The 16,204-nt window shown below is 60.6% G+C and overlaps 2 protein-coding genes and 1 long non-coding RNA gene across 4 annotated transcripts in view; 1 reads left to right on the forward strand and 2 right to left on the reverse strand.

Moving 5' to 3' along the window:
• The first annotated feature begins 53 nt into the window (after positions 1–53).
• DPH2 (diphthamide biosynthesis 2) lies at positions 54–2,666 on the forward strand. Its single transcript, XM_072868479.1, has 6 exons — positions 54–282; positions 362–474; positions 651–871; positions 1,074–1,712; positions 1,856–2,041; positions 2,134–2,666. The coding sequence occupies exons 1-6, from the start codon at positions 139–141 to the stop codon at positions 2,262–2,264; spliced, it is 1,434 nt and encodes a 477-aa protein (XP_072724580.1). The 5' UTR covers positions 54–138; the 3' UTR covers positions 2,265–2,666.
• Positions 2,667–3,187: 521 nt separating this feature from the next.
• Positions 3,188–16,204, reverse strand: part of IPO13 (importin 13) — a 33,145-nt gene continuing 20,128 nt past the window's right edge. The window contains exons 9-20 of one of the 2 annotated variants that reach the window (XM_072867203.1): positions 15,635–15,661; positions 14,759–14,893; positions 14,390–14,533; positions 13,892–13,972; positions 13,151–13,288; positions 12,957–13,053; positions 11,037–11,089; positions 4,658–4,724; positions 4,433–4,491; positions 4,208–4,297; positions 3,872–4,053; positions 3,188–3,759 (exon numbers count right to left, since the gene is read on the reverse strand). In XM_072867203.1, the coding sequence (XP_072723304.1) occupies positions 3,660–3,759; positions 3,872–4,053; positions 4,208–4,297; positions 4,433–4,491; positions 4,658–4,724; positions 11,037–11,089; positions 12,957–13,053; positions 13,151–13,288; positions 13,892–13,972; positions 14,390–14,533; positions 14,759–14,893; positions 15,635–15,661 (1,173 nt within the window). In that variant the 3' untranslated portion in view covers positions 3,188–3,659. The remainder of the gene's footprint in view (positions 3,760–3,871; positions 4,054–4,207; positions 4,298–4,432; positions 4,492–4,657; positions 4,725–11,036; positions 11,090–12,956; positions 13,054–13,150; positions 13,289–13,891; positions 13,973–14,389; positions 14,534–14,758; positions 14,894–15,634; positions 15,662–16,204) is intronic. The other variant, XM_072867204.1, reaches the window with a different exon arrangement.
• On the reverse strand, positions 4,731–11,014 carry LOC140654156 (uncharacterized). Its single transcript, XR_012043358.1, has 3 exons — positions 8,644–11,014; positions 8,419–8,498; positions 4,731–8,318 (listed from the first exon to the last, which is right to left on the reverse strand). It is a non-coding gene; the product is annotated as an uncharacterized lncRNA (long non-coding RNA).

Consider the following 16,204-nt stretch of genomic DNA (forward strand, 5'->3'; position numbering starts at 1 on the left):
TCCCGCTCCGCCAGGGGCGGGATTTCCGAGAACGGGGAGGGCGGTGCCGAGTTCTCGTTGGGCAGCTCCGCGCCCCGGCCCGGAAGCGGGCGGCGGTGTCGCGCGTGGCGAGCCGTCAGGCCCCGACCCCGCGGCGCCATGGCAACGGCCTTCAGCAGCGACGGGGAGGCCGCGCTGCGGCGGGAGCTGGGCCCGGCGGCGGCGGCGCCGCGGGGGGACCTCGACGGTTTCTACGAGATGGGCCGGGCCGCCGCCTTCGTGCGGGGTGGCGGGTTCCGCAAGGTGAGCGGGGCCGGGGGTGGAGCGGGGCTGGGGGCTGCGGGCCGCCCCTCCCCGGTGCCTCACCCCCTGTGCCGCCCAGGTCGCCCTCCAGTTTCCCGACGAGCTCCTGGCGGACGCGGCGGCGGTAGCAGCCCGGATGGAGGCGGCGACCGGGGCCGAGATGTACGTCCTGGGAGACACCACGTACGGCAGGTCGGTGCGGGGTCGCGGGGGGTGGCCCGAGGGTCCTCCACCGGCAGGAACGGGGCTGCTCGTCCCCTGCCTGGCAGGGCCGAGGGCCGGAGCTGCCCGGGCTGGGGACGGCGGTGCCAGGGAGGAGGAAGAGCTCCGCGGTGCAGAGCCCGTCTGACACCGGGTCCTCCCGGCAGCTGCTGTGTGGACGAAGTGGCCGCCGAGCACGCTGGTGCCGAGGCGGTGCTGCACTACGGCCCGGCCTGCCTCAGCCCCTGCAGAAAGCTCCCGGTGCTGCACATCTTCGGGCAGCAGCCCCTGGACGTCGGGCGTTGCGCAGAGGCCTTCCAGGAGCTCTACCCCGACCCAGAGAGCCGTGTGGTGGTGCTGAGCGATGTGGTCTATGCCCATGCGATGGGTGAGTGCTCTGGGGCAGGAAGGGAGTCTCTGGTGCTGCTCTGAGCTCTGCAAAGCTGCCGGGGGAGAGGCAGCAGCAGGCCGGCAGTCCCCAGACACTGTCAGCCTTGATTTCTGTCCTCTCCTCTCCCCTAATCTGCTGTCCCACCTTCTGCGGGTCAAGTCTGTAGCCATGTTTCATTCTCAGTCCTCTCTCCCTTCAGGTGAGCTGGAGCAGCGGTTGTGCCCTGAGTACCCCAATATCGTTTTCTCCAGGGTGGTGTGTGGGAACCCTCCTGGCCCTGCACCGCCCGGGGAGGTGCGGCAGTTTGGTCGCCAGTTCCTGGTGGAGGCACCGGGAGGGCTGCAGGACTATGCCATGTTCTACGTGGGAGCCGAGGGCCTGGCCCTCACCAGCTTCATGCTGACCTGGAACTGCTGCCCCTTCAGCTCCTTTGATCCTGCCACCAGCTGTGGCCGCCGTGAGACCCTCAACATCAACCGGGCCCTGATGCGACGCCTCTACCTGGTGGAACGGGCCCGGGACGCCCGGGTGGTGGGCATCTTGGTGGGCACCCTCGGCGTGGCGGGCTACCTGGCTGTGCTGCAGCACCTCCGTGAGCTTCTGCGCCGGGCTGGCAAGCGCAGCTACACGCTGGCCGTGGGGAAGCCAAACCCCGCCAAGCTGGCCAACTTCCTGGAGGTAGACATCTTTGTCCTGGTGGCCTGTGCTCAGAACTCCCTGCTGGACTCCAGCGACTTCTACCGGCCCATTGTGACCCCCTATGAGCTGGAGCTGGCCTGTAACCCGGCCCGCGAATGGACAGGGAACTACCTCACTGACTTCCGAGACCTGCTGCCAGGTAACAGCTGGAAAACAGCTGCCCGACACCTTCCTGGGGCATGTCCTGCCCTGCTGCCCTGCCTGGAGGCCGCAGTTGCCCTGGCTGCATGCTGGCTGGAAGATAGTCATGAGCAGCAGGTGAACGTTACCGTTTCCCGGCAGGTGCCTGTGCGCATGTTGAGCTCCCACTGGCCGTCCCTGCAGCGGAGGCCATTCCTGACATCTCGCTGATCACGGGGGAGATGCGCACCACCCACCTCTGTGACCCCCCAGCCCCCCAGCTGCCCTCCAGCACCACCCTGGCCTGCAGGGACCAGACGCGGGCCCTCGCGGAGATCAGCCCTGCTGGTTTGTGATTTGGTTTCGTGGTGGGGCTGAGCCCCAGTGCAGGGGCAGTGCTGCCTCGCTGCTCCTGGTAACAATTCCCTTTCTTTTCCCAGCCTCCTTCCTGGAGTCCCGCAGCTGGCGGGGCCTGGAGCAGCAGCTGGGGCAGACGCCCGTCTCCAAGGCTGTGCAAGGCCGACGAGGGATTGCCATTGCCTACGAGGACGAGGGGCGCAAGCAACCCTGATTTAGCAGCACCCAGCCAGGAGCAGGGGGCGTGCAGGGGCCTGGGCGTCACCTGTCACCAGCTGTCAGACCCACGAGGGTGTCACGAGGGTCCGGACCTGCCACCAGCTGGCCCCGCGCTGAATGGGGCCTTGGGTCAGTAGTACTGTGGGGGGAGAGCAGGAGTTGCACATGTGTTTGGGGATGCCTGTGGCACCCCAGGGCTCATGGCCAGGGCAGCAGCAGGGCCAGGAGAGACGCTTGGCCCAGACCCGGCCTCCGAGGGCTCCCCAGTCCAGGGCAGCTTTGGCCCTACATGGGAAAGGTCACAGCTTTGCACGAGCCGACAGCGCCGGGACCTGAGACTTATGTGGGCTACTGCTGCAAACTAAAGCTGAACTGAAAAGGACTCGTGAGTGAATTGTCTTCTAGAATAAAACATGGGCTGAGGAGTGCAGGCAGGGGTGATACCCAATAGCATCCCAGAGTGAAAACACAGGTCATGGTGCCCGCTCTGGTGTCGGCTAAAACCAGCCGGAGAGAACAGAAAACCAGAACTGGGACCCCCCCAGAAATGAAACCACGTTCACGGGCTGGGCTGGGGAACCAAGGCAAAGGGGAGACAGAGGGCCCTGAGCCTGAGCGAGCCCTTCCCCTGCTCTGATGAACAGGAGCGGGGCGCACACATCCCGTGCTGCAGGGAGGACCCTGAGTTCGGTGGGGATGGAGTCTGGCCCCTCTTGTGTGGGGCAGGACCATTTCTGCTCCATCAGCTGCTCCACGCCAGAGCAGGGGGGGACTGGTTTTTGCCATCCCTCCCGCAGCCAGGGGGGACAGGAGGCTTTGAGGCATCCCAACTTTGATTTAACCCCCTCTGCTGGGGTCTTCCCCAGAGGCAAGAGGCAGGCAAAGTCCGGGCACTGCAATAACGACAGCCACAACATAGAAATATTCTTAATATAATTAGGTGCAGGGCCTCCCCCCTCCCAACCACACACGTACAAACGAGCAGGGGGTGAGCCCCCCCGCCCAGCCAGACACTGCCACAGGCACAGGGGCAGCCTCCCCGCCGCGGGGCACGGGCACCCACGGAGAAGTGCCGGGGAAGGGCTGGTAGCCCGGGCATGGGGCAGCCCGTGCTGGGGCAGTCCTGCCCAGGCTTCGCCCCCCGCCCCCGCCGCCACCTCCTGCAGCCGGCACTCCCGTCCCCTGCGAGGGGGGAGCATGCTGGGGGAAACAAAGATGCTGACACCAAGATGCGGCCACCAAATCTAGCTGAGGAGCGTCCCGAGTGGGTTAATTCTAGGTGGAGGGTTATTCTACGAGCCGTACTGCAGCAGGGCGGGGAGGATGGGGGGGTGCTTCCTTGCGGGGAAGAGCTGGTCCGGGCAAATTGTCCGCGGTCCTGGCCAGGTGCTCAGTAGTCTGCTGTGTAATCCGTGCCATGCAGCCCGCGGCACAGCAGGGTGAACTCCTTCACCATCTCCTTCACTCGCCGCTTGTTCACACGCTCTCTGCTAAGACAGAGGGAGGGGACAAACATGAAGCAGGAGGGACAGACCAGGCCATGCAGGAGGGTCATGCCCGCTGCACGTGGGGCACAGCCACCACAGGGAGAGGTGCACGAACCTGAGGATCTGCTGGCTGAAGGTCTCCTTCTGCTCGGGGCTGACGCGGGCTGAGGGGAAGCCATCCTGCTGCATGGCCTCCTTGATCCAGACGCTCAGGTAGCTGAAGCAGTGCTTGTTCAAGGCAAAGAGGATTTCTGCAAAGTGATCCATGAGGCTGCGGGAGGCCTGGCCACCGACGCCCTGCCACAGAGCAGACAGATCCTGCTGAGCCCCCGGCATCACCCTGCCCGCACCCACCCACGCTGCCGGGCTCTCTGCCCCCAGCTCTGCAGGGTGCCGCCTGGGAACAGAGCCCAAAGCTGCCTGGGGAGCCCGCGGTCCTGGCATCTCTCACCTCCAGCACTGCCTGCAGCAGCACTTTGCCGTTCTCATGCACGACCTGTCCCACCGGGGCGATCTCTCCGCAGCGGGGCAGCAGCTCCGTCTGCAACACAGAGCCCGGCTTGCTCAGCTCCATGTTGCAGCACCCTTGCCCGACCCACGGCCCCACTCCTGCCCTCCCGTCCCTCAGGAGGCTGCAGCCCATCCCCTTGGGGCTGCACGATGCCACGATACTCACAAAAAAGCCACAGGATGCTTTGACCGTTGGGGCCTCAGGGAACTTGAGTGAAAGGACACCTGCGGGCAGAAAGCACTCAGGTTAGCAGCCAGGAACCCTGCACACCAGCCCAAACCAGCCCCGTAGTCCCCAGCCCCTGGCTGGTCTGCGCCCGACTCCGCAGGAGGCGCAGCTGGCTTCTCCGCAGAGCGATTTGGAGCACATGCCCATGCCCATGGTACTCACCACACTGAAACACTGCTTTGACATCCAGGTTGCTACACAGGAAGAGGTCCGGCTTCCTTTTCAGAGCCTGCAAGGCACACAGACAGGCAGCATAAACCCAGCGCTGCAGAGGCAGCCAGGAAGCCTCCGAGGAACCCGGTGCCCCAGACAGCCTCTGCCTGGATGCACACTTACCTGGGCACACCCACGGTAAACGGCAGATTCACACAGTACAGCAGGAAACCATCACTTTCCCCCCCCAAAGGAAATGTCAATCAAATAGCCAGGCAGTTTGCTACACTCGGGGACCACCAACCCCAGGACCTAAGGATAGATGCCACAGCGGCGTACACGCAAACGCTTCAGACACAGAGACGGGACAGCGGGCTCCTGTCCCACCAGCCCAGGCAGCAGCAGTGCCCCAGCAGGGCAGCCGTGCGGGGCCCAGCAGAGACCAGCCACCTCTGTGCTTTGCTCCTCTCCTCTTGAAGATGCTGGCATCCCTGGGGTCACAGCAACTGGTTCAAGCAGTAACCCCAGACTGGACCAGCAGCTTGTTCTCTTTGGGCTCCAGGGCACAGATGACAACGAGATGCCAACACTGCTTGGCAGTTCCTGAGCAGCAACTCTGAGATCAGAGAAGTTCTGGGGTTTTTCTGCCACTTGGTGATCCACCAGCCACTGTGGGGGTCAGGCACTGCTGCTGGGGACACCCTGAGCAGTGGCACCCCATGCAATGGCTTGGTCCCCCCTGTGCTAGCGCTGGGCAGTTACTGGATGGAAACGTTTCAGTCTGCACTTGCCATTCCATGGGCAGGGTTTCTGTCCTGCCACGTAAGGTGGCGACATCCGTGCCCTGACCACCATGCCCACCGCTACAGGCCAGCACTGGGGATAGCAGCCATGCCTCCTGCCCTGCTGTCACTGTGACACCGGGAACAGCAGCCACAGCACTGGAGTGGCCCCCACTCCGTGCCCAGAGCTCGGAGAGCAGGATACAAGGGCCGGCAGCCCTCAGGCTGAGCTGTGTGCAGGGCCACTGCCCTCCTCCGAGCCTGCTCCCGGGGATGAAAGCAGGGACAGCTTTCAGCCAGCAGCGGCCAGGATGTACGGCCATCTGCCCACAGCCATGGTCGCTACTTGGAGCAAAACAGACTTATTTCCCACCCCTTCTTCTCCAGGGAAAGCCCACAGCCATCTGCCTGGTGCAGAGAACATATGCTGGAGACTGACAAGCTGAGTAGCAGGTTTCAGGGTTACCCCGTCTCCTTTCTGACTCTGTATCACACGCTGCAAGAGAGGACTCAGGTTTGGTCACCGAAGGCATCGCTGTACCAGGCGGAGGGGGCACAATCGCAGAGACCTGCTTCCCTGCTAGATACAAGCGGAGACCTTTGCGGGGGCGATCAGGGCCCACATTATACCTGTGTGCATATATACAGACTGTGTGCACATCCGTCCTGATGGGCTAGCACCAACATCAGAAGGCTAGCTAGCGGATGGGCAATGGTTTAGAAACACATCCAGTCATCATGGCTGCTGCTGTCTAGTTGGCTCCATGCCGGACAATACTTGCAAGACGTGTTGCGGTTCTCACCATGGAGGACTACCCCCGCTGCCCCCAGCCCTGGTCTGGGCTCCAGAGCGGTGCCCACAAGCCTCTCCCCCAGCAGCACGCTACTCGAGGGCAGCTGGCTCCTGTGGTTCCACCCAAGCTGCAGGTTCCTCTACCCTGCCTGTCCAAGGGGCTGGTTTTACCCCATGTCCTGTGCGCTGTAAGACTGTTCAGCTGGCACAAGGGTCTTCCAACGTGCTCAGGTTGCCACCTACCTGCATGATGCTTCTCCCAGCCAAACCAGACCCATGGCAGCCCCCAGGCTCTCCTGCAGGCTCGCTGCAGCACCTGCTCCTCACTCCGTCAGTGCCATAGGGGAAAGCGTGCCCTGGTATTGGGAGGGCTCCATCCTGTAGGACATCTCCACCAAGGGAGCACAGAGTGCAAGCTCAACCTGGGCACACGTGCACACATCTACTGTAGACAGAGATGCTTTTTACCTCCATGAGATGGGGCTCTTTGGAGCTTCTCCCATTAGCAAGTGGCACCAGGTAGGTCCAGCTGCTCTTTCCCAGCACCAGGAACCCTGCTCCAGCTCTGGGGCCTCTTACTGCCAGCCTGTCCTTCCTGTCTCCTGCCAGAGCAGCTCTGCTCATATGTTCTGGGATGGGGACAGGTCTTTAAATGCTTTCAAACATCCTCCCACATCCTCTGCTGCAGCAGCCACTGCAGAGGTAGGCACTGGCTCTCTGGCGAGGGCTGTCCTGCAGGCTGGCACAGAAAGGACGTCGGGTTCTTCTCCACGGCAGCTGGGAGAACCCCAGACAGGTCTTCAGAGCAGGCTCCTCTTCTGTGCCTGGCTCTTCAGAGGCAGCCAGGCATGGAGGGGACACCAAACCCCACTCCTCCAGCAGACAGGGGACAGTGGAGGGCTGCACGGCCAGTTTCTGCGGCTGTCCAGAGCACACAGTTCAAGCCTTTGTGTCTGGCACCACCACCTCTTCCCAGACTACACACCTGGTGGAGCAGAGCCTCCAGCTTTGGAAAGGGCACGGGAGCTTGGCCAGGCACCAGGGCCAGGGAGGAGCAGTCAGCCCCTGCCTCCCAGGGAGAGGGGATGCCGAGCCCATGTCCTCCAAGGGATTCTATGACTCTGGCTGCAGCAGGCATGGTGGAGAGCTCAAGGCCTGCTACGTGCAGCCTGGACCAGCCCAAGAAGGGAGGGAGGTGGGGGACGGCGGTGGCTGAGCCATCACAGAAGGTCAGTCCTGCATCTTCTGCCCGGCAAGGCCCCGCTTGCCCAGTCTGCCCCTGGGCTCCCGGTCAGGGGAGGTCACCGCAGCACTCCCAAAGTCCGTGCCGGCATGGAGCCCTGCTGGAGTGGGTGGATGTGCCTGCAGCTGCCGGTGGGGAGGCAGGCTGGAGAGCTCCAAAATCCTACCTGCAGCCGGGAGCATGCATACTAGTGATACCTGCTGGCCAGGGAGCAGGCAAGAGCTCCCAAACACCAGAATCTCCTGCCTGGGTTTGCAGATGCAGACCCGGGTGCAAACCCCCGCTGCCGTGGCTGTGCGGTCCTGGGCATGGGCGTTCCGGCTGCGCGGGTGGCACCGAGCCCCGTGGCCCTCCAGGCGGGATGCTCACCTTGGGCACAGCGGCAGCGATGCCCCGCACCGTTCCCAGCACACAGTGGAGGCAGGAGGGGAGCGGCTGAGGACAGGTCTCACTGCAAAGGGTGCCGGCACTGCTCCGTGCAGCCTTACGGCAGACTGGTTATTTTATACTTAGCTTTGAGTAGTAACAATAACTCTAGGGTCTCTGGCATCTGTAAGACATTTGGTTTAAGCCAGCATGCTCTTGTGATCAGCCAGCCATTGTCGAGAGCGGATTGCCAATTCACATAGTAGCAAAACGATCAGCTGCACCAACTGGGCAGTCCCATGGGCTGCAACGAAGCCCAAATAAATATACTGTGAAGTCAGCTGAAATCCTGTCACACAGAGAGATGGCTCCCAGTAAGCTGGTGACAGAGGGCTGATGTGCAGGTATCAGGAGGTAGGAGCTTCTTCTGAGTTATCAGAAGGCAGGAGAGTACTTGCTGGCAGAGGGAGAGGACAAAAACACTGCCTGCAAGGAGAAACCAGACAAATTTGAAACGGAAGATGATATTTCCACCAAGGTGATCAACCACAAGAGCAGACAGTCAGGGAAGTGGAAAAGTCTCCACCTTGACACACTCTTGGGTCCAAACTTGCTGCTGCTCTGGAAGATGCGTTACTTCACCACGGCCTCTGCAGGTGGAGCAGGCTGGAATGAAAACACAGCCCCCACCACATGAAAATTGGATCTGAAGAGATCTGCAGTTCTCTCTGACTTTAATCCTTGGATCTATGAATGCTCAGCAGCATCACCGCAGAGCATGGTCCTCTGGAAGAGGACAGGCTGGACCCACCTCTGCCATCAGACAGCTCTTGAAGTCCTGAGAGTAAGGAGCCAAGCAGGGATGGCAAGGCCATTTCTTGATGGGTTTCAAAGCACCCTGCCAGATCATCAGTCTGGGAAGAGAGGCAGGCCAAGGAAGAGGAGGAAACCTTGAAACAAGTCCTACGCATGAGGAGAGAGGGCAGGGATGGGATCCCTTGGTCTCCGTGGGGTTGCTGGAATAAAAAGCCCAAGAAAACATCAGGTCTTGAGTGGCTGTGGGCGGCGGTGGGCTGGCAGCACATCAGGCACCTCGCAGTGATCCATGATGGAGCAGCCACGGAGGTAGGAGCCTCTGAGCTGCTCCTGTAACACGGCCTCCAAAGGACGTGGGGTGTCCGGAGACTGGCATGCCAGGGACCAGGCTGGCTGCCAGCACGCTGCCCCAGCATGGCCTGCAGATCCTGCCCATGAGGGCAGCATGTAACAGCTTCCTAGCAGCCGGGATGGGTGGCATTTGCTCTGACAGCACACCCCATGGAAATGCAGCACGGTTGCACTTTTCTCTCCAAGAGAGCACAAACGTGCTGTGTCCAGACACAGAGAAGGACCCCAAGCCAGAGAGAAATTCAGCACTTTCCAAAGAAACAACAAATAGCCTTGGAAGAGTCTCTCAGGGTCACTTAATGTCCTCCCCCCCGGCAGGATCACCTCTACCTGCCCTCCAGGAGCAACAGCAGCTCCCCAAGTGACCTTCCAGTGCTTCCCCACGCTGTTAGAAAGATCTCCTACTGCCTAGCCTGGATCCTTTTCCATGATTTCCTCCCGTGACTGTTTGTCCCACTCAAGGAGAAGAGAAAAGGGTTTTTTACCTACAACTGGGACATTACCTTTTACACACCCCAAGACTCATGCAGCTCCTCAGGCTCCCATCAGCCTTTCCTCCTCACCATGGGTACAAGGTGGTCATCTTCCCAGATGCTGCTCTCTGGTCTGTATCTACAGAAATGTTGTGCCCCAAACTGGGCACAGTGCTTGAGCGGAGGTCCTGCCAGCGCTGAGCAGCCAGGGAGGACATCTCCATGAACTTCATGCACAGACCCCATTCACCAATTCTCCCATCACATTCAAAACCCTTGTTAAAAGGTCACAGCTTCCAAAACTGGCAACGGCAAAAGCTGTGAACACTTCCTGATAACCTCGATTACATTACATCGTTCAAGAGGAAAAGCAGGGAAGAAAACACTGCGATACAGCTTGCAAGATGCAACGGGTCTCAGCGGGATCTGGGTGTCAAGGTGAGACCCATGGGGAACAGACCCTGCCAGGGGGGTGAGGTGCAGCCCCCCCACCTGCTCCATCCCACAAGACCCACACGAGGGCTGAGCTGCCATCAGAGGGGGCTGATGGCTTAGCACCCGGACATGCCCTGCACGCTTCCCGGGCTGCCGGCAAGGGCAGGACAGGCACACCTGGCAGCTGCCTGGGCGAGAGTCCCTGCACACCCACCGGGCCAGCACACGTGGTCAGAGGTCTCGTCATTACAGAAATGAAGCAGAAAGCAACTTTGCTGGCCCATCCTTGCCACCGGCCCACCCTCTGGGTAGGTGCCGGGGGACGTATCTCCAACGGGGGCACTGAGTGCATCGAGGACGTCAGGGCTTTGCCCTCAAGGGCCACAGCGGGCTGAGGAGCGAGCCGGGCTCCCACTGCTCCCAACAGGTGTATCCACGCACACAGCACAGCGCCGGCCCTGCCTGCCCACTGCCAACGGTGACACAAGTGCCAGCCCCACGAGCCAGCCCACGGCCCCCGCCATGCCGACGCAAACCATCCCTGCGTGCCACCGAGCCGGCAGCATGGGAGCACTCCCAGGCTGCAGGCACAGGAGCTGCCACCGCCCCGAGAGGCTGCCGGGGCGGGAGGCAGCGTGGCACCCCGGCAGGTCCAGACGCCATCACAAGCACCTTTCTCAGAGCCAAACCCCGGCAGCTGCCTGCTACTGTGGGCAGGGGCTTCCTCCCACTGGCCCTGGGGCAAGGCAGCCAGCTCAGCCCAGCCCCGTTCCGGATGAGCCATCGCAGGGCAGGTAAACAGGTCGGAAAACAGCCACTTAAATGCTCTAATTTGTCACCCAAGAGCGACCGCGGCAGCAGCCCCAAGCGCCCCATGCCGGCTTTGGCAAGGCGAGTGGGTGGCAGCTGGAGGCTGCCCTGCAGAGGAGGGCATGCCCTGGGGATGGTGCGAACCCAGAACTAAAGGAGAATGTTTTGTTTTCAACTTCCACGGAAACAGATGGAGAAACTCGATATTCAACTAAAAGGAAAAAAACGTTGTCAACAGAAAGCTAAAAATAGGTTTAAATTGAATTAAAAAGAGAAAGAGAGAGAACAGAAAGTGAATGAATAAGAAACTAAAACACACCTGTGCCAGGAGTTGCATAAATGAATCAACAATATCAGGATGATCCCTGGGCCCTAAAATATAATAAAGATGTAACTTAAGAGAAAAATCATACAAACAGCAACTCAACATCATATAGTTATGTGATACAGAAAGAATTTACAAGTGAAAACAGGAGTGTAAGGGAGGAGGGGTGTGTGGGGAAGGGGATGGGCAACATGAGCAGCTTGAAGCAAGTTAAAGAAACAAAACATACAAAAAATCATGAAACTTGGAGAACCCAAGAACAGAAAGAAACTGCAAAGGAAAGGGTCTGAAGCCCCAGGGTCTCCAGCTAGCACCTGGGTGCTGCAGAGCCAAGGAGGAGATCTTCGTGTCCTTGGGGAGGAAGAGGAGGAGGAGGAGCAGGGGCTAGCTGGGCACCATCTCCACAAGGAGAATTAGAGCTTTTGCACTGTGGGGACTGAGCGGGTGTCTTCAGAGCACCATTTGGTCCTGGAAGATAACTGCAAGTGAACGACAACACCTCAGCAAATGCTTGACAGGCCCGGCCGGGCTCAGGCGTGCACATGCTTGTCACCAGCACCAGCTGCTCAGGAGCCCCTGGCACAGTCGCCCTCCCGCCCCGTTCCCAGATGCTCTCCAAGACCCTGAGTCCAGGACCCTCCTGGAGGTCTCCTCCAGCATCCTCCTGGGAGAGAGCAGCTCAGTGCCCAGAGACCTCCATGCCAGCACCACTCACCCTACCTTGGCATCTGACTCTGTGCACAGACACATCTCGGCCCCTGCAGGCTCAGGCGTCCCCCCTCTCCTGCTGCCCGTGGGCTCAGCAGAAGGGGCTCGCCCTGCTCAAGGCCGGCCGCCCACCGGAGGGGACCCACGGGGTGGGTGGGAGCACAGTCCTGGGCACACAGCGAGCTGGACGGCCACTTGCCTGAGCAAAGCTTGCGTCCAAGCGTTGGCACAGCTCGGGCTCTGTCCCCTCCCCTGTCCTCCTGCAGACATGCCTGCTGCTGCCCGGAGGCAGCACCGCCTCCCCAGGTGCCGAGCCAAGAGGGTTTCAGCATACACACATCCACACGCCACTGGCAGAAGCGGGGATTTGATCTCCGGGTAAGCCCAGCTCGCTTGCCACCGACTCCAGTGACACCTCAGTGCAGCGGGATTTGCTCGTACTGTGGCACGATGATGAAGCAGGGGTCCTCGCGCTTCCCCCACCTCTCTAGAGAGCTCTGAGCCTTGTACTGGGGGGAGGCATCACCCTACCCAGCACCCGGCTGTGAGCAGAGGACAAGACCCTTTGGGGAGCTGCTGAAGGACCAGAGCCAGCAGCTACAAGGTACGTTTGTCCCCATCGTGGGGCAAGTCACCAAGAGGTTGAGGGGAGCCATGGGGGGGCCTGTCCTAACCCCATTCACTTTTTGTAGTGCAGGCAGCGAGCCAAAGAGGGGCCCCTGCCCTGCGGGAGGACGCCAGCGTCCTCAGCATCACAGCCGTGACTCGGTGGCCAGCAGTGACTCTGAAAAGCTCCTTTCCCAGATATTCACACACACATCCTCCTGCTCGTGCGAGGGCTTGATTCCTGGCCACTATGAGCACCACTGGCCCCGGGAGGAGCCCCGGGATTTCCTAGGGAGCACAGCCTCCCTGCCAAGCAGGACTGGAGCTCCGGCTCGACCCTTGCGGCACGCGACGCCCAGCCCTGCTGCAGAAGCGGGGCTGTCACAGCAGTCCAGAACCTCGCCCAGGGGTTTCCTGCTTCTGCTGCCCTGCAGGGAAGGTACCCACCTTCCAGGGGTTGGGATGAATCCAAGAAACAGAGATGGCCCCATTAGCTTAGCTAGGAGTGAAAACAGCCATTCCTGGTAGGACGCCTCCAGACTCCATGCATGCAACAGCCTGACAACAGCCCCAGTGCGAAGAAGGGTTAATCCCACGTACCTTGCTGGAAGAGGGTCAGCGTGACTGAGGTAACGAGCAAGAAGAGGGCCTTGATGGGAGGGAAGTGGGCAGGCTCATGGGCAAAGATGTGAACCAGCTGCAAGAAACAGAGAAGGACTGGAGCTGCTGCTGGCCCTGCGTGCCCTTGGCCTCCCCGGGAGCGGCAGCCCCCAGCCCCGAGCGTGGCTCCGTACCTGCCGGGTGAGGTCGATGGCAGAGGCCTGAGGGATGGTGCTGTACATCTGCCCCAGCATCTCACACAGCTGAGGCACCATGGGGGCAAAATCATCCAGGAGGGTCTTCACAGACTTCTCAAAGATGGCACAGACAGACTGCGGGAGAAGAGGGACTGCATGAGCAATGGGCGTCTGGAGACCTCTCCTCGGGGGTAGGGCTTGACGGACAGGTCCCAAAGGAGGGAAGACCTGGCAATGGGGACATGGACCAGCCAGGCAGAGGGCTCAGAGCTGCTCTGGTACTGGTGCCCTGCCCTGCAGCACAGGATGTGCCCAGAGACTGGGAAACACCCTTCCCACTGCAGCAGGAAGGCTCCCCGAGGGCCAGGGGGAAGAGTGTCTGGTGGGACGCTGCACCTGGGCATTACTGAACTGAGCGAACTGGAGAAACGCCAGATGACACAGGTCCAGGTCAGAGCAGAGCTATCCCCTTAGGAACACAGGTTTGGTAGACCCCCATCTCCCATCTCCCTGCTCATGGCAGGGCCTCTGTAACTGGAGAGGAGCAGAGCTGATGGGGGCACAAGACAGACAAGAATGGCCAGATGCTGCTGGTGACAGCAAGCAGCACTGTTCCAGACAACCCAGCAAGACATCCCTCTTACAGGGCATCACCCAGAATCTGTCCTTTGCTGTCGCCAGTTCAAGTCAGCAAGGACAGACAGAGCTGCAGGCAGTACACAGGAGGAGCCTGGTTACCTCCACCACCTGGGCATCATTCAGCCACTTGCTGAGAACCTTCTGTATGAGCTGGAAGACTTGCTGCAGAACCACCACCACCTGTAAGGAACGAGAGGGACTGAAGAGAATTGGCCACCATGGCACCGGGGAGGGGAGATTCAAGACTAAGCACTGCCTAGACTCAAACCTTCAGGCACCACTGCCTCCTCCACCCTCCAAAGCTGGGCAGCTTTCTTGCCTGCTGAAGCAGCCTGGCACAGCTCAGAGCGGGCAGGCAGCACCCGGGCTGTCCTCCAGAGCAGTGCCCAGCCAAGAGGGATCCTGCAGGTCACCTCTGCCCACCTCAGGAGTGGTGGGATGAGCTGAAGGACTTGTTTTAGCTGGAATGCACCAGCATTACCCTCTTTATGGTACACGCTGCATTCCCCATTAACCCCCCCTCTCCTGGAACAAGCAGTGAACAGCAAAGCTTTGGCCAGGCTGTGGCAAAGAGCATCGAGCTACTGCTGTACTCACTGGGTTGGGTCCTTGCTGCACTGGTGGCTTCTTGACCTCGGTGCTTTCGTGGTCATCATCGTGGTGGCTGATGTCTAGGGTGGTGAACAAGTTGGAGAGCAGGCCCAGGATGTGGATGATGGCCAGCTTGTTGGAGGGATTAGGCTGCCAGGGAAAATAAAGCCAAAATGTGAGACAGACCACACTGCTCAATCACAGTCGTGCCTTTGGGATGCTGAGGAACCAGGACTGTAGAGGCGAAGTGCCAGAGAGGTGTTCCCTGCACTCTCTTAAGCCCACGTTCAAGAGTGCTGCTTCAAGACAGCAGCCCCAGGGCTACAGCCAGCGGGAGAAGCCACTTCTGGATGGAGGTAGCATGAGGGCACTCACCGTTTCGTCAGCCAGCTTTTCCAGCTGCTGGATGTAGGGGGTGATCAGGGAGTGCAGGTTCTTCAGGATCTCCTCCACTTGCAGCGCGGAGAGCAGGAAACCAAGAGCCTGCATCAGCCACATGCACTGGCTCGTCTGGGACAGAGAGGAGATACAACAGGGCAGGTCACTGCCCAGCCTGCAGCCCTACCACACACATGCTAGCTAAGACAGCTGCCAGGGGCCCAGCCAGCAAAGCCAGGACCCCAGTGTGCTGCAGCTCCTGAGCTGCTCTGTCTGGGTCACTCTAGGTGCATCTCACTGTAGGAGAGGGGAGCAGCTCCCTACCAGCACGGCAGAACTTAGGGAACAGGCGTTTTGCCACCAGCACACCTGGCCTCTTCCCAGCAACTCGCCAAGGAAAGACCAGTTGGTGCCCAGAGATCTCCATGCTGGCACCACTCACCCTACCTTGGCACACCATCCTTTGCTGCACAGACCGGTCTCAGCCCCTGTGGGGTCAAGCGTCCCACCCCGTCCTGGTCGCAGGCATAGCCTGGGCTCTGTCCCCACGCGTACGTCCCTCCTTTTTCCTCTTCAAGACATGCCTGCCATCTCGGCATCCTTGGGCTTGGAGGGACTGGGAACTGCTAGAGTTAAGTCTCTGTGGGGGCTTCCCTCTCTACGGGGACATACCCCCCAGCCCACGTGCGGTGGGAGGCCGGCAGCGCAGCGAGAGGCAGCCAGCAGGTACTCCTGGCCCTGCACACGATGGCTGCAGCGCTGAGCTCTCCTCCAGGGACAGCCCAGCTCATGATGGCACCCTCGTGTCTTCAGCCAAGTGCGACTAATGGGGGCAAGCAGAACCAGCCAGAGGTGTGAGCCAGCCCCTCTTACCTTGTGAATCTGCTTCATCAACACCTCCTGCCAAAGGGAAGGGGAGAGAGAAAGAGGAGGGTGAGTGCTGCAGAAAGCCCCTTCCCTTCCAGGAGGCAGGACTGATGCAGGAGACAACTGACACCAGTGTGGGCACAGACAAGCGGCACGCGGCTCTGCACAGCCTCCCCACAACCCACCGCAGGCAGGGAGCAAAATCCTTGTCCCCTGGTAAGCTCTTCCCCCAGCCAGCCCCCTCAGCCACCCAGCGAGGGGAGCCCCTGCCTCGGACGGGCTCTGCAGCAGGACGGTTCGAGGAGCCAACCTCAGCCAGGGCTTCCTTACCCCAGCGATGGTGTCCCTCAGGCTCTAAGAGCAGAGGCTTGTGCCCTCCACCAGCCCCTCCCTGCTCCCATGCACACTCCAGCCCTCCTCCTAGTGCCTAGTCCAGCCCTCCTCCTAGTCCCAAACCTTGAGAGCCAAACCTGTCCCAAATCTTGAGAGCCAAAAAAGACCACAGGACAACCTGCTCTGGCACTGCAGGGACCAGCTCAGTCTATGGAGAGGCTTGAACACCAGGATGCCCCACAA

Source organism: Ciconia boyciana, chromosome 7 (genome assembly GCF_034638445.1).
Source record: "Ciconia boyciana chromosome 7, ASM3463844v1, whole genome shotgun sequence".
Lineage (NCBI taxonomy): Eukaryota > Metazoa > Chordata > Aves > Ciconiiformes > Ciconiidae > Ciconia > Ciconia boyciana.